Source organism: Coloeus monedula (assembly GCF_965178545.1).
Source record: "Coloeus monedula genome assembly, contig: HAP1_SCAFFOLD_73, whole genome shotgun sequence".
NCBI classification, from domain to species: Eukaryota; Metazoa; Chordata; class Aves; order Passeriformes; family Corvidae; genus Coloeus; species Coloeus monedula.
Genome location: NW_028120821.1, coordinates 977,816 through 995,425, shown reverse-complemented (window position 1 = coordinate 995,425; position 17,610 = coordinate 977,816). Strand labels below are relative to the sequence as shown.

Below are 17,610 nucleotides of genomic sequence, written 5' to 3'. Positions count from 1 at the left end.
CCCCAGCTGCCCTTTGCATTAATTCTTTCTTTTGCCGGCTGTTCTCTACTGTGTCAAAAGGATCCACCATCTCTGAAACCACCCTTCAAGCCCTCCCAGGACTCTCCTCCGCTGTCCTCAGTCTCCACTCCACTGAGCACAGAGCTCCTTTGTCCCTATGTAGTGATCATGTGCTTGAGGCCACGGGCACCTGGACAAGAAGGTCAGTTCTTTTCTACAGCAAGGAAACCACAGAAGCCCAGTGTTTTGAAGGCAGATGAGAGGCAGCCACCAGAGGCCAAGGCAAGCCAGACCTGTGTGTCCTTGCAGCTTCTGTCTGAAAGCAACCCTTGGACATATGGGGAGTTTTGGAGGTGGAATTCCATTTCAGCTATGGGTGCCTGGACCGGAATGACAGTTCTTCTCACCAGGAAGGAAAGGGCAGAGCCCCAGTGTTTCAAAGGCTGATTAGTGGTGGCTCAAGGAGGCCAAGGCCAGCCAGACCTGTTTGTCTTGGCAGCTTTTGTCTTGGAGCAATCCTTGGATAGACGGATCTTGAGCGGCCAAATCCCAGTTTTGTCCATGGACGTCTGGCCCAGAAGGACAGTTCTTTTCCACTGGCAGAAAAGTGAGGAGCCCCAGTGTTTCAAAGGCAGATGAGAGCTGGCCCTCAGGAAGCCAAGGGAAGCTGGACATTCCTGGCAGCTTTTGTCTGGGAGCTATTCCTTGGATAGATGGAATTTCAGAGGTGGATTCCCAATTTTGGCCATGGATGGCTGGACTTGAAAGATGGTTTTTTCCATGGCAAGAAAAGCACAGCCCCCTGTGTTTTGAAGGCAGATGTGAGGTGGCCCCTAAGAGGCCAAGGCCAGCCTGAGCTGTCTGTCCTGGCAGGTTTCACATGGGAACAATCCTCGGATAGAATCCAATTTGGAGGTAGCATCCTAATTTCAGCCATGGGTCCCTGGAGGAGGACAGCTCTTTCCCACAGAAAGGAAAGCACGGAACTCCAGCGTTTCAGGGGCAGAGGAGAAGCAACCCTCAACATGCCAAGGTCAGTTGGACCAGGCAGGTGGCCCCCAGGAGGCCAAGCCAACCAGACCTGTTCCACGCTCTTTGCAGCCTTGGGGCCCTGCAGCATCACAATTTTGTTCCCCTGAGGCCCAGCAATATCACAGTGGTCTCCTTGGCTCTACAGCAGCACAAAGGCCCCTTGCTTCCATGAGGCCTTGCTGTGTCAAAACGGTTTCCTTGGTTCCATGGGGCTGCAAAATAACACAATGGCCCACTGGTTCCATGAGGTCACGTAACAATGCGCGTAACAATGGTATCCTTGCTTCCACACAGTCAGAATGGCCCCGGGGCCTCCTGGAGCCCCACAGTGTCACTACGATCCCCTTGATTCCACCAGGCCCTGCCGTGCTACAATGACCCCTTGGTTATACAAGGCCCTGCAGTGTCACAATGGCCCCTTGGTTCTGAAGTGTGCAAGAGCCTAATGCTAAGAGAAAGGCTCCAAAAAACGCTTCGTCATTATCACTGCTCAACACCGGAAAGGCTTCAAAAGTGCTTCGTCATTATGGCTGCTTATCATAATCACTCTTGAATGCCTGGAAACTACGTGCCGTACGGGCCGTGCATAGCCCGCCTGGAGGCCCATAAAAAGGAAGGCAAAACTGGTGCAAAATGTGGAAGCGAAAGCAAAAGGTAGAATCCCCGCCCTTTGCCTTTCCCCCCACCACCACCATCGCCTGCTGCCAGACACCCTGAGGCCTCCGGGAGCCGACGCCGCCCGCCTGGGGAGCACCCCCCAATCCTTCACCCCTGGACTGAAATCCCGAGGGAGTTGTGCAACCCCTAGCCCTGCTCCTTCGTCCCAGGCGCACCGAGGTTCAGCTGCAAGCATCGAGCCTGCATCTCGGAGGATGGGCCGCCGCTTTCCAGCCAAACTGCTCTAGACTTCAGAAGAGGCAGATAGGACCCTTCAAACAGCAGGAAAAAAAAGGCAAAAACCTCTCCACTTCCCCCACCCTGTCTCAGCAGCAACAAAGGTAGCACAGTGTGGTGCTGACTTATCCTATGCTTTTTAGAGTAACCTTGGCTTTTCTAACTTTTCTCTACTTTTCTCCTTCTTTCTCTTTGCCTCTCTTACCATTAGATAAACAGATACCCATTTTTTTGGCACCAACATTTAATCTCGTTTGGTTTTAATCTGGTCTTTGGGAATATTTTGAAGCTTCAAAGTTCTTTCCTTTTATACTCAGAGATTTTGTTTTCTTTGCCCTTCTGGGTGTAAATCAGATAGTAACAAAGTGTCATAATGCTCTCCACAGTTCCATGAGGCGCCACAATGTCCCAATGGACTTTTGGTTCCATGAACTTTGGTACTGTCAGCAACAGTCTCCTTGGGTCCGCAGTGTCACAATGGACCCTTGGCTCCATGAGGCTCCGTAGCGTAACATGGACGCCTTGACTCCATGAGGTTGTGGAGTGTCACAAGGATCTCCTTGGTTCTGCGGCCCTGCTGTGTGACAATGGGCCTGTGCTTCCATGAAGTTCTGTACTGTCAACCATGATCTCCTTGCTTGCACAGTGTCATAACTGACCCTCGGTTCCATCAGGTGCCTGGCCTCCAACAACCTCTAAGAGACCCTTATGGCCCCTCAAGGCCCCTCACAGCCCCTCATGACCCCTCAATGTCCCTCACAGTTCCCCATGGCCCCTCATGGCAGCTCACAGTCCCTCATAGCCCCTCACAGTTCATGGCCACTCATGACCCTTCACAGCCCCCAACAATCTCTCATGGCCCCTCACAGCACCTCAGGGCCCCTCATGGCCCCTCACGACTCCTCATGACCCTTCACAGCCCCTAACAAACCCTCAAGGCACCTCACAGCCCTTCACAGCCCCTCAAAACCTCTTGGAGATCTTCTGCAGCCTAAGTAATTTCTGTGTTAATCCCACTGAAACAACCAAAAGTGGAGTAAAAATAAAGAAATTAAGCAAAGAGGTCGACAGCTGCTTAATTTTACTGGAATTTGGGGGTGAATTTGGGGTTCAGGGGAATATTTGGGAGGATCTGAGTGTTGTGGAGCCACGAAGCCAGGCAGACTGGGACCACAGTCTCACAGTTGTGCTGGCAGAACGTGTCCACCTGAGCCCATCTGTTCTCCAGGAATTCCAGTTGTCTGTCTCAGTCCCTGCCCTGAGTCTCCCCCTTTGGGGTGTGGCCTCCAAAGTGCCCAAATCGATGCTGAAGTGCCTGAGCTGCTCCGGGCTGTGGATGTTCCTGTCCCCCACCCTGTCCTGGTCGGTGCCATGGGGTGTGGGAGGGGGTCTGGGGGCGCCTTGGGGGACTGGGATGGGCTTTTATGGCCCTTGGAGCGGTTTGAGGTGCTGAGACAGGGTTTGGGGGCTTTTGGGGCAGTCTGTGAGGGAGTTTTGGGGTGTTGGCAGGGCTGTGTGGCTTGGAGAGAATTTGGGTGCGTGTTGGGGGAGATGGGTTGGGAATTCTGTGGCTTTTGGGGCCATTGCTATTGCTGGGAGTGGTTGGGGGAGTCCTGGCCAGGAGCTGTGGGGTGGTTTGAGGGGTCTGGGAGTGGCTGTGGAGCTGGGAGGGGGTTTTAGGGCAGATGTGACCTCCTCCCCAGATAGCCAAACTCGCCCCCAGACCCCACCCCCAAGATGCTGCTGGGGGTCGGGAGCTCCATGTTGCGGTTCATCCTCCTGGCGCTGCAGGAGAAGGTGAGGGGGGGTCCCCAGGGGCCGTGTGTGTCCCCCCAGACGGTGTGTGACCCCCCCATGCCGGTGTCACCCCCTTTTCCCTGCCCACAGGGCTCCTGAGGCAGCCCCTGCTGCCCCGGGAGGGAATTTGGGGAGGGGGCAGAGGGGGTGCGCAGCCCCCGCCGGGGGATGACCCCGGCCCAGCGCCCTTCGTTCAGCACCGAGCTGGGCTTGGGGCCGCAGGAGGAAGAGGCCGATGGGAAGCAGATCCTGCAGGGGGGACAGGGCTTGGGCTCAGGGCAAGGTCCTGCCCTGCACACCTGGCTCAGGTGTGAGCCTGCCCCGGGAAGGGAGCGGGACATTGCCATCCCCACGGATCAGGGCTGGGAGCAGCGCTGGGAGCACGGACATGGAAATCCTGGGAGCCACTGGGACCGCCCTGGGGGGTGAATGATCCCCCCCAGCACCTTTCCAGGCCGCCCTGCAAGCTGAGAAATGCTCGCTGGGCCTCGGCCTTGGCCAAGAGCCCCCGGGCTCAGCTGCTCTGAGCTCAGGCGCTGCCGGCTCCCGCAGCCCGCCCAGGGCCGCCCTGCCCGTGCCGGGGCTGTGCTGGAATTCTCTGCTGCTGCTGGGCCACTCGGGGGCTCTGGCCCAGCAGGAAAGGTGACCCAGAGCCAGGAGCTTTCCTTGGCCGCAGCAAAGCCTCGGCACGGAAAGACCTTCCCAGCGCTGGGCCCTGGGCCGGGAGGGATTGTGCCACCAGAGCTGTCCCTCCATTTCTTCTGCCAGGCAGCTTTAGCACATGGAAAGTGGAGAAGCCAGAGCTGCCTCTCAGCTTTCCGCAGTCCTGCAGAGGAATCCTGTGTGGGAAGCAGCCTGGGAACAGGGTTGAGGTGGCAGGGCAGGGGAATTGAGAGCCCTTTCCTCCGCCGTGGGCCCAGGCTCTGGCCCTTGCCCTTTGCAATGGCCCTGCAGCTGCCAGAGGGGCCTTTTTGGCTCAGCTGAGAGCAGTCCTGCTGCAAGGCTGTCCTCGAGCTGCTTGGGCTGCACATGTGCCCAGGGAATGCTCATTGCTTGCAGTCTCAGGCGCTGTGGGTGTGCAGGTGTAACTACTGCAGGAGGGAACAGCTCTGCTGGGGGCAGTTCTCTTTTTCTTGGTGGTTTTTCTGTTGAAGGAACGTTCCCTGCCAGCTGTGGGCAGAGCTCTGTAGCCGTATGTGCCACTTGTGTGTGGCACTGTGGCTCAGGAGGTGGCCAAGGGGAGCTTGGCCGAGGTGTGGGCAGAGGAATGGCCATCAGGCCAGGCTGGGGGGTCAGCGGCCGGTCAGTTGCGTTGCGTGGCCGCGGCTCTGGAGGCTTGTGTGGGAGCGTGTGCAGGGCTGGAAGGCTGGGGCTGCCGCTGCTGTGTCCCAGAGCCGGGAAGGCCGGGGCTGGCCCGGCCCTGGCCCGGCCCCGCCAGCTCTGGCAGCTGCCGGCGGGGACACAAAGGGCAGCTCCGAGCTGCGGCCGCTGCGCTGCGGCCGCACAAAGGCAGCGCCCGCAGAGCTCCAGGGCAAGGTCCTGGCCCTGGCTCGGGGCTGGGCCGGGGCCAGCGGCAGAAAATCAACTTGCAGCTTGGGCCCCGCAGCAGGGAGGAGCAGCAATTGCTGGCTGAGAGAGACTCTTGCCAAGGGCCTGCGGGGCCGGGCCCCAGGGAACGGCTTCCCGCTGCCCGAGGGCAGGCTGAGATGGGATGTGGGGCAGCAATGGTTCCCTGGCAGGGCGCTCAGGGCCTGGCACAGGCTGGCCCCAGAAGCTGCGGCTGCCCCCGCATCCCTGCAAGTGTCCCAGGCCGGCTCGGCCATTGGGGCTTCCTGCCCAGGAGGGCTGGGCTGGGCTGGGCTGGGGCTGCTGAGGGCGGGATGGGCTCTGCCTGAGACAGCTGAAGGCTGCGCATGATGAGGCCGGGGGGACCCCGTTCCTCAGTGGGTTCTGGGGTATCCTGGGGCTCCTGGGGCTCCATGCTTTCCTTCCTAAGGAAAAGAACCATCCTTCTCATCCAGGCTCCCATGGCCAAAACTGAGATTTACCTCCCAAATTCTGTCTATCCAAGGATTGCTCCCAGACAAAAGCTGCCATGAGAGACAGGTCTGGCTGCTCTCGCCCATGGTGGCCACCTCTCATCTTCTTTCCAAACTCTTGGACTTTGTGCTTTTCTTTCATGTGGAATAAACCCATCCTTCTCAACAAGGTGCCCATGGCCAAAATTGGGATTCCACCTCCTGAATTCCCAATATCCAAGGGCTGCTCCCAGACAAACCTGGCAGGACAGACAGATGTGGCTGGCCTTGGCCTCTGGTGGCTGTGTCTCATCTGCCCCTGAAACCCTGGGGCTCGGTGCTGCCCTTCCTCTGGAGACCACTGTGACCCTGCGTGGCCTCGTGGAACCCAGGGGCCGTTGTGACCCTGCAGGGCTGGTGGCACCAAGGGGACCATTGTGACCCTGTGGCGTTCCATGGAACCAAGGGGCCACTGTGGCACTGCTGGCCCCAAGGAACCGAGGGGCCTTTGTGACCCTGCAGGGCCCACGGAACCAAGGGAACATGGAGCAGCTCTGGCTGCCTTGGGCTCCTGGGGCCGCCTGGCAGCTCCGGCTGACCTTGGCATGGCCAGAGCTGCTTCTCACCTGCCCTGCAGCGCTGGGGCTCCGTGCTTTCCTTCCTATGGAGCAGAACTGTCCTTCTCCTCCAGGGGCCCATGGCCAAAACTGGGACTCTACATCCAAATTTGATTATGTAAGGATTGTTCCCATATGAAACTTGCCAGGACAGACAGCTCTGGCTGGCCTTGGCCTCTTGGGGGCCACCTCTCATCTGCCTTTGAAACACTGTGGGGCTGTGCTGCTCTTCCCAGGGAAATAAACTTCTTTCAAGTCCAGGTGTCCATGGCCAAAATTGGGAATCCGGCTCCAAAATTCCGTATATCCAAGTACAGCTCCCAGACAAAATTTGCCAGGACTGACAAGTCCAGCTTCCCTTGGCTTCCTGAGGGCCAGCTCTCAGCTGCCTTTGAAATGCTGGGGCTATGTTTTTCTTCCTGTGGAACAGAACCATCCTTCTCCTCCAGCTGCCCATGGCCAAAATTGGAATTTGGCCTCCAAAATTCCATCTATCCAAGGATTGCTGCCAGACAAAAGCTGCCAAGGCCAACAGGTCTGGCTGGCCTTGGCCTCTGGTGGCCGCCTTTCATGGATCACAGGGATACAGTTTGTTTTATCACAGATACTGTCCATGGTTAGATCCACCCCTCGATCTCGTGCCACCTATAAGTGGCATCTCTGCCCTGATGACCTGAGGCATCATAGGCCCACGAGTAGGGCTAATGAGGAACACCAAAACAACAAGCAGGTAGATCAGGCTGCAAAGATAGAAGTGTCACAGGTAGACTTGGACTGGAAACACAAGGGAGAGTTGTTCCTAGCTCGATGGGCCCATGATGCCTCAGGCCATCAGGGCAGAGATGCCATCTATAAGTGGGCACGAGACCGAGGGGTGGATCTGACCATGGACAGTATCTCCCAGGTGATCCATGACTGTGAGACATGCGCTGCGATCAAGCAGGCCAAGCGGGTGAAGCCTCTGTGGTACGGTGGGCAGTGGTCCAAATACAAGTATGGGGAGGCCTGGCAGATTGATTACATCACACTGCCTCAAACCCGCCAAGGCAAGCGCTGTGTGCTCACAATGGTAGAAGGCACCACAGGATGGCTGGAGACCTACCCTGTGCCTCACGCTACTGCCCAGAACACCATCCTGGGCCTGGAAAAGCAAGTCCTTTGGAGGCATGGCACCCCTGAGAGAATCGAGTCTGACAATGGGACTCATTTTAAGAACAGCCTTATAAACACCTGGGCTAGAGAACATGGCACTGAGTGGTGTACCACATCCCTTACCATGCACCAGCTGCAGGCAAAGTGGAACGGTGCCATGGATTGTTGAAAACCACCTTGAAGGTACTGGGTGGGGGAACTTTCAAAAATTGGGAACAGAATCTGGCAAAGGCCACCTGGTTAGTTAACACCCGAGGTTCCACCAATAGAGCTGGTCCAGCCCAGTCTGAATCCCTGCATACAGCAGATGGAGATAAGGCCCCAGTAGTGCATGTCAGAGGTCTGTTAGGAAAGACTGTGGGGATGAATTCTGCCTCGAGTACAGACCAACCCATCCGTGGGGTTGTCTTTGCTCAGGGACCTGGTTGCACATGGTGGGTAATGCAGAAAGATGGAACAACACGTTGTGTACCACAGGGAGATCTGATTGTTGGGTGAAAACCACCTGTAGTGTGGAATGCCTGGGTACCCCTGCTTGCTGAGGGTCACTGTCACTGTTCGTACATAGCTGTATATATATATGTATATGTATATGTATTGATGTGTGTGTGTAGAGTTAGAATATCTTAGTTTGGGCATTGAGCCAATGATATGGGATAAGGGGTGGAATGTCTTGGGGTGACTTTATGATGCATATCCCATATCACTGCCCTATGCCCAGAAATTAATTTTTTTGCCTTTCTATGCCTCTAAACTGAGCCTGAGAGAGGGAAGGAAAAACTGAGCAAAACTTTTTCAAAGCAGTTTGCAGCTTGTTCAGGGTCACACAGAGATAGGGACTTTCTTTTTCCCAGCTGCAGCAGGGGAGGGAGGAGGCAGCCAGCTTGCTGCTTCCCTGGTCAGCTTTTGGCCAGTTCTTCAGCTTCTTTTTCTCCAAAGGGAGACTGAGAGCTGAATTTTTTTTTCCTTCCCTGGAATTCTGGATTTTCTTCCTTTTCTGATGGCCTACTTCAATATCAGAGCACATCGGGAGGACTTTCCACCGGGCACAGAGGGCCTGGCCCTGGGCCAAGCCCCAGCTCCGAGGAGACCAAAGGGAGGACTCTGACACTGTCACAGGTTTTTTCTCCACAGTGAGAGATTTTATTATTTAGCATTATTTTCCTTTTCCTGTGTGTTTGTTAAATAAATAGTTATTATCTCCTTCACTTTCCTTTGAGGAAAATTTATTTTTTCCCGAACCAGGTTCGGGGGAGGGGTGGTTGTGCCTTCCCTCAGAGGATATCTTTCTAAATTGGGCAAAACTGGCCCATATGCAAAGGAACCAAACTTACAAAAGTGTGAAGAACTCGTGACCTGTTGTCCATCTTGGGGTCCCTCTTGGCAGTAGCCTCTGGCTACCCTGGGTGTACCTTTGAAGGCCTTTCAAATAAATACCTACCTTTATTCCCTTATTCTGGTCTAGCCTCTGTTTTTAGGTGGCCTCTCAAGGCATCAGCAGGGGCTGCGATCCCACACTTGTGGGGACCAGAACCGCCCCCAGGATCCCAACACTGCCTGACAGCGCTCCGGACACCGGGATGGCCGCGCGTCCGAGTCTCGGCCACCGTGCTGCTGCTTCCTTTGCTCGTAGACACACCCAGAGGCCACTGTTAAGCCTGGATGGTCTCTGGTTCTGCCCTCTTCCTGATCCCGGGCAGGGATGCAGCACTGCTGCGCTTTCAGGAAGCTGCTCTTGAAAACTTCCAGCATTCCAAGCTCCTTTGCCCTCCATGGAGGCTTGCCACGGAATCCCTCACAGCTGCCTCCGGAGCATCCTCCTGTTGGCTGTTCTAAAATCCAGGGCCTTCAGGGTGCTCAGCAAGACCTCTGACTCCACAGTGTTGTGGAACTGGACCTTCAGGACAGGGACCTTTCCAGCCTGAGCTGCCCTCGTTCCTCTGTGTCTCTGCACAAAACATGGCATGGTGTGGATACAAAAATGCTGCTAGCAAGGATTTTCTTGCTGTTTTCTAAGCCTGTGAGAGACTTTTCTCTCTCACGGAAGAGGTAGCAGAGTTATGTAAACAACCAAACAGCTGCAGCCTTGAAAAGTCTTGTTTATAGTACAGTAGAAAATATTTTGACAATGGATGCTTTAGGATTTTAGCCAATCACCCCAAGGGGTGGCTGATCCTTTGTCCAATTAGACTATGAAGAAAAAAGTCTATAAAAGAGTTTGTAAAATAATTAAATAAATCAATCTTGCTGCACAGTTCCTGCCTGCTGGATCTTCTCTCCTCCTCCCTACGGCTGCGGGACACGGTGATATTCCCTAGGGTTGCAGTAATAGCACGGAAGAGAGCGGCAGGAGGGGCCTGTGTGTCCCAGGGCTCAGGTTTTGGGCTGCTTCAGCACCACAGAGATGCAGGTCAAGTGAAGAAGCCAAACTGTTTATTAATAGGAGGCGAAGCGAAGGGATGAGCTGGGAGGGAAAAAGGGGATGGGCAGGGTCTGAGGGCTGGAGGGATGGAGCTGCCAAAAGGGAGGGAGAGGGCAGGAGCTATGGGAGCTTTCCACAGGCTCAGCTGTGACCAGCATCAGCTGTGCCTGGAGCTCCAGCTGCTCTATTCTAGTCTCCAGATGGTCTCATCTTCCAGGATATCTGGAGGGCTTAAAGGGACTCTGGTTCTGAGCCAGCAGATGAACGTAGTTCAGCAGCTCTTTCCTTGAATATTTTCTGAACTACGATGTTTGTCTGGGAAGGGCTGTCGTCTCTCCTCAGGGCTTGAAGGGCTGGAAGAGACAGGAACAGAGCCACGGTCAGAGCCTGGATCTGCGGGAATCCAAGCAGACCTTCCTGCCAGGGCCATCTCACGCAGCTCCTGCCATGGCCAGAAGACAGCAGGGGCCAAGGAGATCAGCCAGAAGGTGCTGGCCATGAAGCTCCCCACCGTGTCCCTGAAACCTCTCTGTGCTCGGCCCACGTCACCCCGAGTCCACACTTGGAGCAAAGCCCCCACAGCCAGGGCAGGGATTGCGGCTCCCGAGCCAGGCATTGCAGCTCGCCCCCGCCAGCCCCCGCTGCCAGCCCGCTGCCCTCACTCACCCTCGCTGAGGACCTGGAGCTCTTCCTTGTGCCCCCTCAAGAACACCCTGGCAGTCCCTGGGAGCACAGAGGCGGTCACGGCCCCGCGGCACGGCTCCCTCGCAGCGGCGCTGCCAGCCCCGTGGCCACACGCTCTCCTGCCCCGGCAGGGCTCAGCCCGGGCCCTCGCCGCATCCTGACGCCCGAGGGCACGGCTGCGAGAGGGCGGCAGCGGCCCCGAGGGCAGGCGGGGCTCCACGGCCCCGGGCCCGGATCCCGCTGCCGGGGCAGCAGCCGGGGCTGGGGCCGAGCTGCGGCGGGGCGGGGACGGGCCCCGGGCCCGTGGCTCACCGATGAACCTGACGGCCGCCTCTCGCAGCGACTCCTGCGGGCTCTCCACGAACGGCAGCGCCTGGTGCAGGCGCTCGGCCGCTCGGCTCCTGTCCTCTGCCAGCTGCAGAGAGCGCCAGGAGGGAAGGGTTGGCGCGGGCTCAGCCCCTTGGCCGGGCTCTCTGCGCCCAGCCCTGGCCTCCCCTGCCCGCACGGCCCCGAGGCCCGGCCAGCAGCCGCTGGCGCCGGGCTCTGGAGGGGGCCGAGGGCCGGCTGCTGCCCGGGGAGCCGCGGTGCCGCCCCGCGCCACAGCCCAGCGGGGCCGGGGCTCCATCGGCTCCCGGCTCGGGGCCACAGGAGCCTGGAGCAGAGCCCGGGGAAGGGAGCAGCGTGTGGGGCGCAGGCTGGCGCCCCTGGTGCAGCACTGGGCAGGGGCACAGCTGCCAGCCCCACACACTGGGCTTCTCCAGGCTGTGCCTCAGGCTTCTCCAGTCAGGCTTTACCAGGCACTCGGCGAACGTCAACAGCTGCTCCTTCTTCAGCAGTTGCTTGAGATTCCTCCTCTTCAGGAACCCGGCCGCACAAAGAAGAGTTTCCATCGAGGCCTGGAGAGCAGCAGAGGCACAGAGATGGCACCGCAGCCCAGGGCACAGGACTCGTGTCCCTGTTCCAAGGCCAGGAGGATGCTGGAGCCCAGGAGGTACCAGGGCAGGAGGCAGCTGAGCCCCGTCCTTGGGATGCAGCAGCATCACACAAAACCTCACCTCTGCCACGTGGCGGTTCTCCTCATGGCAGTGCAAGAAGAGCAGGAGCAGGCTCTGGCTCACAATCCTCTCCAGGGGCTTTTTTCCCTCCTCCACTACCAACTCCATCACCTTGCCGAAGAGGTGAATGGAGAACAGCTGCACATGGCTGTTGTCCTGGTGGAAAAAGATAAGACCCTAAGACCAATTACTCCAGGTTCCCCAAGGAAAAGGCCTGAAAATCCATAAGGCTTGAAGTTTTGCAGGTAGCACCCCAGCCTATGGCTGGGGGCACAGAGCCTTACATTTTCAAAGAGTGGCAGGAGCGCCTCAGCCAGTTTCGGGGCGGTGGTGCTGGATACCAGGATGTCTTTGTTCTCCAGCACATTCATGAACACAGAGAGGGACATCCTGACCACCTCTCCATCTGCATCGCCCAGCAGCTCCACAAGCCGTTGGGACAGGCTGCCCATTCTTCTGGCCTGTGTGGAACACAAGGCTGTGCTGTGAAGCCATGAACGGCTGCACTGCCTACACCACCCTGGCCCTGCAAGCCCACCCTGCTGCCGCAGGGCCCAGAGGCCAAAGGCCTGTCCTGAAGCACTGGGGCAGCTGAGCCGGGAGGCAGGAGAGCTGGGAGCAGCTGCCTCAGCTCCTGAAGCCCAGCCAAGCCCATGTGACTGCTTTCCCCAGCGCAGCTTCAGCCGCTGCCGCCTTCTCACCATCGCGGGATCCTTGCTGAGCACCACGAGGCCTCTGAGTGCCAGGCGACATCTCTGCGTGCACTCGCTCAGCAGGTACCTGGACATCATCTCCAGGACACTGTCACCGCATTCCCTCAAGTCCAGGCACTCGAGGAGCTGAAAGGCACAGGGCAGTGACAGGGGAGCCGGCCGGCAGGAGCCCGGAACCGCCCAGGGCTGGGCCCAGGCAGCAGCGCAGGGCGCGGGCACGTCCCAGGCAGCTGCGGCTACGAGAGGGCAGAGAGGCGGGAGGCAGCTCAGCGAGGCAGCGCTGGCATCAGGCTCACCTCCACAAGGAATGCCAGGAAGGGCAGATCCCAGCGTGGCTCCTCCCTGCTCAGCAGCCCAAGCAGGCGGAGTGCAATCCCAGAACACATGGGAAGGGAGACCCGGCGCATCTCTCTGGCAGAGGGAAAAAGGCATCAAGGCTGTGAGCTGGGGGGCAAACATCTCCCAGGACTGACTCACAGAGGTCTGGTCTTTCCCCAGCATCCCTGCAGGGGATGTGGGTGCTCTGGGAGGTGGCTGCTCCTGAGCACCCTTCTCCAGCCTTTTCCAGCGTCCTTGGCCATCCCTCATTGACCAGGCCCTCTGGCCCATGGCCACAAGGACTGTGTGGGGCACCGTGGGCACAGGGCACAAGTGCCGGGGGCAGTGGGGAGAAGGGGGTCTCACCTGGCCAGCAGCCCCACTGCATAGTGCTGGGTGTCAGCACACAGCAGCGTGTCCCAGCCACGCTTGCGCTCCATCGCCACCACCTCATTGTCACAGCACAGTCGACAGAGCAGAGCCTTCATGGCCTGCACTGCAAACCTGTGTGCAGAGCAAAGCCCAGGTCACACTGGGAGCACTGGCGCTGGCCACAAGGGCATGGGAAGGACAGGAGGACTGGGACCTGTTGGGGTTGCTGGGAAGGCGGTGTTCCTCCCGGCACGCTCTCCAGAAGTGATCAACTTCCTCTGGCATCTGCTGTGTGGTGATGACAACATGGGAGAGCAGAGCCACAAAGATGCGGGAGGAGTAAAGGTTCACTGCCTCGTGGCACCGAGGCACCTGGACAATCACCCACAGCCCCAGAGTTGCCTGCAAAAGAAGCAGCCCGAGACAGCGCTCGGTGCCGAGCTGTCCATGTGGCAGGGCCCGAGGGGAGACGCAGGGGGAGCACCGGGCCTGGTGCCCCCTGAGCCTGCCCCTAGCTCAGGTTTCACCCAGTGCTTGAGGCAGGGAGAGGATGGAGAGCTGCTGGAGCAGCAGCTTGGGGGCAAGCAAAGGCCAGTTCCAGAAACTCACAGCCAGGGCGAGGACAGGTGTGTCGTCCCCATCAGAGGTGCACATGCTGTGCAGAGGCCAGTCCTCCATCACACAGAGCAGTGTTGGCAGCACCTTCTCCAGTGTGCTGCCTGACAAGCCTAGGAGTCTCCACATCATTGTGGCAGCTCTGTGGGATCGGAGCTCTGAGTCAGGGGCGTCTCAGTCACAGTACCATGCCCTGTGCAGCTGTGGGGGCCCAGGTGACAGAGCCCCGGTGCCCTGAGGGGCAGGGAGGGAGCATGGCAGCAGGCTCAGGAAACAGAGGGGCCCGAGGGTCCTGCAGCTCTCCGCCTGTCTGGCAGACCCCATTGGACAGGCGGCACAGGGCGATGGGCCCTAAGGGCTGGTGAGCCCCAAGCTCTCAAGGCAGCTGGGCCCCGTACCTGTCGCACGATGGGGCACAGCGCAGGAGGGTCAGCACCACATCAGCGGGGTGCTCTTCAGCCAGCCTCAGAAGGTTAAAGCCCAGCCTGGCACCCACAGTGACATGGGACCCGAGACTCTGGTGAATGTTCCTCACCGTGGCTGGCACCTGGAGGAGGCATGGGGAAGACTTGGAGCACTGTCCAAGGGAGCAACTTCCCCAGCTGCCCCCAAGAAATGCTTCCCTTCTCGACTCACTGTTCTGGTCTCAAAGGCTGAGGGGGCCCAGCAGTCGTGGCTTGAGGGGGCACACGATCCTTGGAGTCTCCAGCCCTGACCCCAGGCTGCTTACCTGCTGCTGAGAAGAATCAGCACTCTCCTTGAAATAACCCAGTTCAGGAGCATGAATCCCAGTGGGAATGGGCGTAGTGTCAGTATTTGGGATGCCCTGAGTCTCTCCGGTGTCGGTGTTTGTGATGGCCATGTCCTCAGTCACTGCCACGTCAGTCTTCACTCTGTGATCATTCACTGGACTGTCAGAGTTCTGAGGGTGCAGTGATATCTGGGCTGACATCAGGCTCTGCCTGGAGCTCGGTCAGCCCAGAGTCAGGCTCAGCTGTGCCCTCAGTTGCTGTGGTGCTGGTCTTTCCACGCCGAATGTGGATGAACTTCCGGAACATCTGCAGGAGAACAAAGGACAGGAAAGGGAGGGATGTTCCAAGGGGTGCTCCAGGCGCGGTGCTCGGCTGAGCAGCGACAGCAGGCCCAGCCCAGGTGGGGATGGCTGCAGGTACCTGCACTGTTCTCCGGAAGCGGCCGTGGGCACGGTCCTGCTCTTGTGTCCGGTCCGGGGCTGCATCTGGCAAAGAGCGAGCGCAGCCAGAGCTGAGGGGCTGCAGGAGAGGCCAGAGAACGCAGCCCAGCCCTGCGCTCCCCAGGCAGGGACAGCCCCGGGATGCCCAGGGCATGGAGCACGGCTGCTGCAGAGGGTCTGGCCCGGCCCCTCTTCCATCCTATCCATGGGCCTGTTCTCCAGGGATGCGATGGGATGGGACGGGACGGGACGGGAGGGCATGGGATGGGATGGGATGGGATGGGATGGGATGGGATGGGATGGGATGGGATGGCGCCAAGCTGGCTGCCACCATCAGCCCTGTGGCCCAGCTCTGTCACTCACCGTCCTGCCGTGGCTGGAACTGCTCCAGCTCTTCAGGCTGTTGTGCTGGGGCAGCTCCAGGGCCTTTTTTCCCCCTGAACACCTTGAACAGGCGACGGAATCTGCCCGCCATGCCACAGTCTGGCCTCGAGGGCACCTTCAAGAGAGATTCCTTGGGAAAGCTCTGAGTGAACAAGTCCTGCACTTGTGCCTTGAAGGCACCAGCAGCAGAGAAGCCTCAGGAAGGCTACAGGACAGCAAGTCCTGCAGCCTGGTCTCAGAGGGCTCCTGCCACAAGGACAGGAGACTCCTCGTCAAGGATTGTGGTCAGCAAAGCCAACGGTCTGGCCTTGAGGGCACCGGCCACAGGGATGGCAGATGCCTCAGAAAAGCTCCAGGGCACCAAGTCCCATGGTCTGCCCTCGAGGGCACCTGCAAAAGAGAAGCCTCAAGAAGGCCACAGGTCACCAAGTCCTGTGGTCTGGCCTCGAGGTCACCTGCAGGAATAACGCCTCGGAAAAGCTCCGGGTCAGCGAGGATCGAGTGCGCTGTGCGGGGGCTCCTCACGGCACCGCTCTGTCCCGTCCTGTCCCGTCGCGTGCTCCGAGCACTGTGGCGTGGCCGCGTCGCCGCCAGCCCCTATGTCAGCACGTGTCACAAAGGGCCCTGGGACACCCTGTCCCGTTCCATCCCACGGTGACCATGCTGCACCATGTCACAAAGGGCCCTGGGACACCCTGTCCCGTTCCATCCCACGGTGACCATGCTGCACCATGTCACAAAGGGCCCTGGGACACCCTGTCCCGTTCCATCCCACGGTGACCATGCTGCACCATGTCACAAAGGGCCCTGGGACACCCTGTCCCGTTCCATCCCACGGTGACCATGCTGCACCGTGTCACAAAGGGCCCTGGGACACCCTGTCCCGTTCCATCCCACGGTGACCATGCTGCACCATGTCACAAAGGGCCCTGGGACACCCTGTCCCGTTCCATCCCACGGTGACCATGCTGCACCATGTCACAAAGGGCCCTGGGACACCCTGTCCCGTTCCATCCCACGGTGACCGTGCTGCACCGTGTCACAAAGGGCCCTTGCACACGCTGCCACCTGCCCTGGGGCCGCACCCAGCCCACCCCAAGTGGCCCAGGTTGGAAGGAATGCCTTGCCCCAAGTGTCTAAGGCAGCCCAACAGGAACTTTAGCATCGGCTCCAGCCATAAGCAAACGCTCCCCTGCTCTGCGGGCTCGGGGCAGCACCAGGAGCCCCCACGGCTGCCGCCGCAGCCACCGCGGGAAGGGCTGGGCGTCTTCCACAGAAGCTGGCACGGCCCCTTCCTCTTCTTCCTCTTCTTCCCGCTCGCTGCTGCCGGGATTCAGCCCCCGCCGCCGCCCGGCTCCTTCTGTCGCTCCTGCCCGGCACGAAGCGGCGGTGCCGCTGACGGGGCCGGAGCGCGGCTGCCCCGCGACTGCCCCGCGCCTCAGGGCCGGGCCGGGGAGTGACCGCACGGCTGGGGAGGGACCCCGCGCTGGCCAGGGCAGGGACTGACCCCATGGGAGGGACCCCGCGCTGGCCAGGGCAGGGACTGACCCCATGGGAGGGACCCCGCGCCGGAGCACGGAAGGATTCCTGTCCCCGAGGGCGAAGCAGCGGCACGAACTGACCGCGACTCCCATCCCTTCTCCCTGCCCCGCTGGGCACAGCAGGGAGGAGCCGGGGATAAAGTGAACTCCGGCAAGGAGAAAGAGGTCGGGGGAAGGTTCTGTACCAGTTTATTTTACTCCTCACTCTCCAGTTCTGATTCGCTCCGTCCCAAATCCAGGGGCCGGGGCCGCCTGCGGTGTCCGATCCCCGGCAGCAGCGGGGAGGCCTCGGGCAGCGGCGGCGGGCGGGGCCCTTTGGAGCCGCCCCGGGCCCCTGAAGGAGCCGCAGCGAGGGGCGTCTCCGCCGGCCCGTGGCACTGAAGGAGCTGCACCGAGACACCGGCGAGGAGCCCGGCGGTGAAAGAGCCGCAGCGGAGGGCGTGGGATGGGAGGTGCGAATGGAATAAAAGAAGAAGAATGGAATAATAAATTCTAGAAGAAGTGCACGGGGAGTGGCGGCTGCGCAGCGACTGAAAGAGCTGCAGCGAGGGAGCGTCGGGGCAGCAGCGCGGGGTCTCGGCCGCTCCGTGTCACCGCAAGAGCCGCAGCGAGGGACGGGCGGGGCGCGGCTCGGATCGAGCCCCTCCAGCTGCGCGAAGAGCGGCGACCCCGCGGGACCGCGCCGGGGCCGGGCGGCGGCGGCAGCCGGAGCCGGGGAAGCGGCTTCGAGCGGCGGAGACGAGCGGGGTGTTCCCGTCAGCTCCGCTCAGCCCTCGGGCACCGGGGGGTTCCGGGGCTTGTTCC

At 59.6% G+C, this 17,610-nt stretch overlaps 1 protein-coding gene across 1 annotated transcript; it reads right to left on the bottom strand.

Moving 5' to 3' along the window:
• Positions 1–10,163: 10,163 nt before the first annotated feature.
• Positions 10,164–14,551, bottom strand: LOC309585583 (maestro heat-like repeat-containing protein family member 7; the record flags this gene model as incomplete). Its single annotated transcript, XM_082303531.1, has 12 exons — positions 10,164–10,285; positions 10,929–11,031; positions 11,411–11,512; positions 11,672–11,827; positions 11,956–12,132; positions 12,373–12,510; positions 12,681–12,795; positions 13,069–13,206; positions 13,289–13,476; positions 13,684–13,831; positions 14,088–14,236; positions 14,420–14,551. The coding sequence occupies 12 exons, from the start codon at positions 14,549–14,551 to the stop codon at positions 10,164–10,166; spliced, it is 1,668 nt and encodes a 555-aa protein (XP_082159657.1).
• Between the last annotated feature and the right edge of the window lie 3,059 nt (positions 14,552–17,610).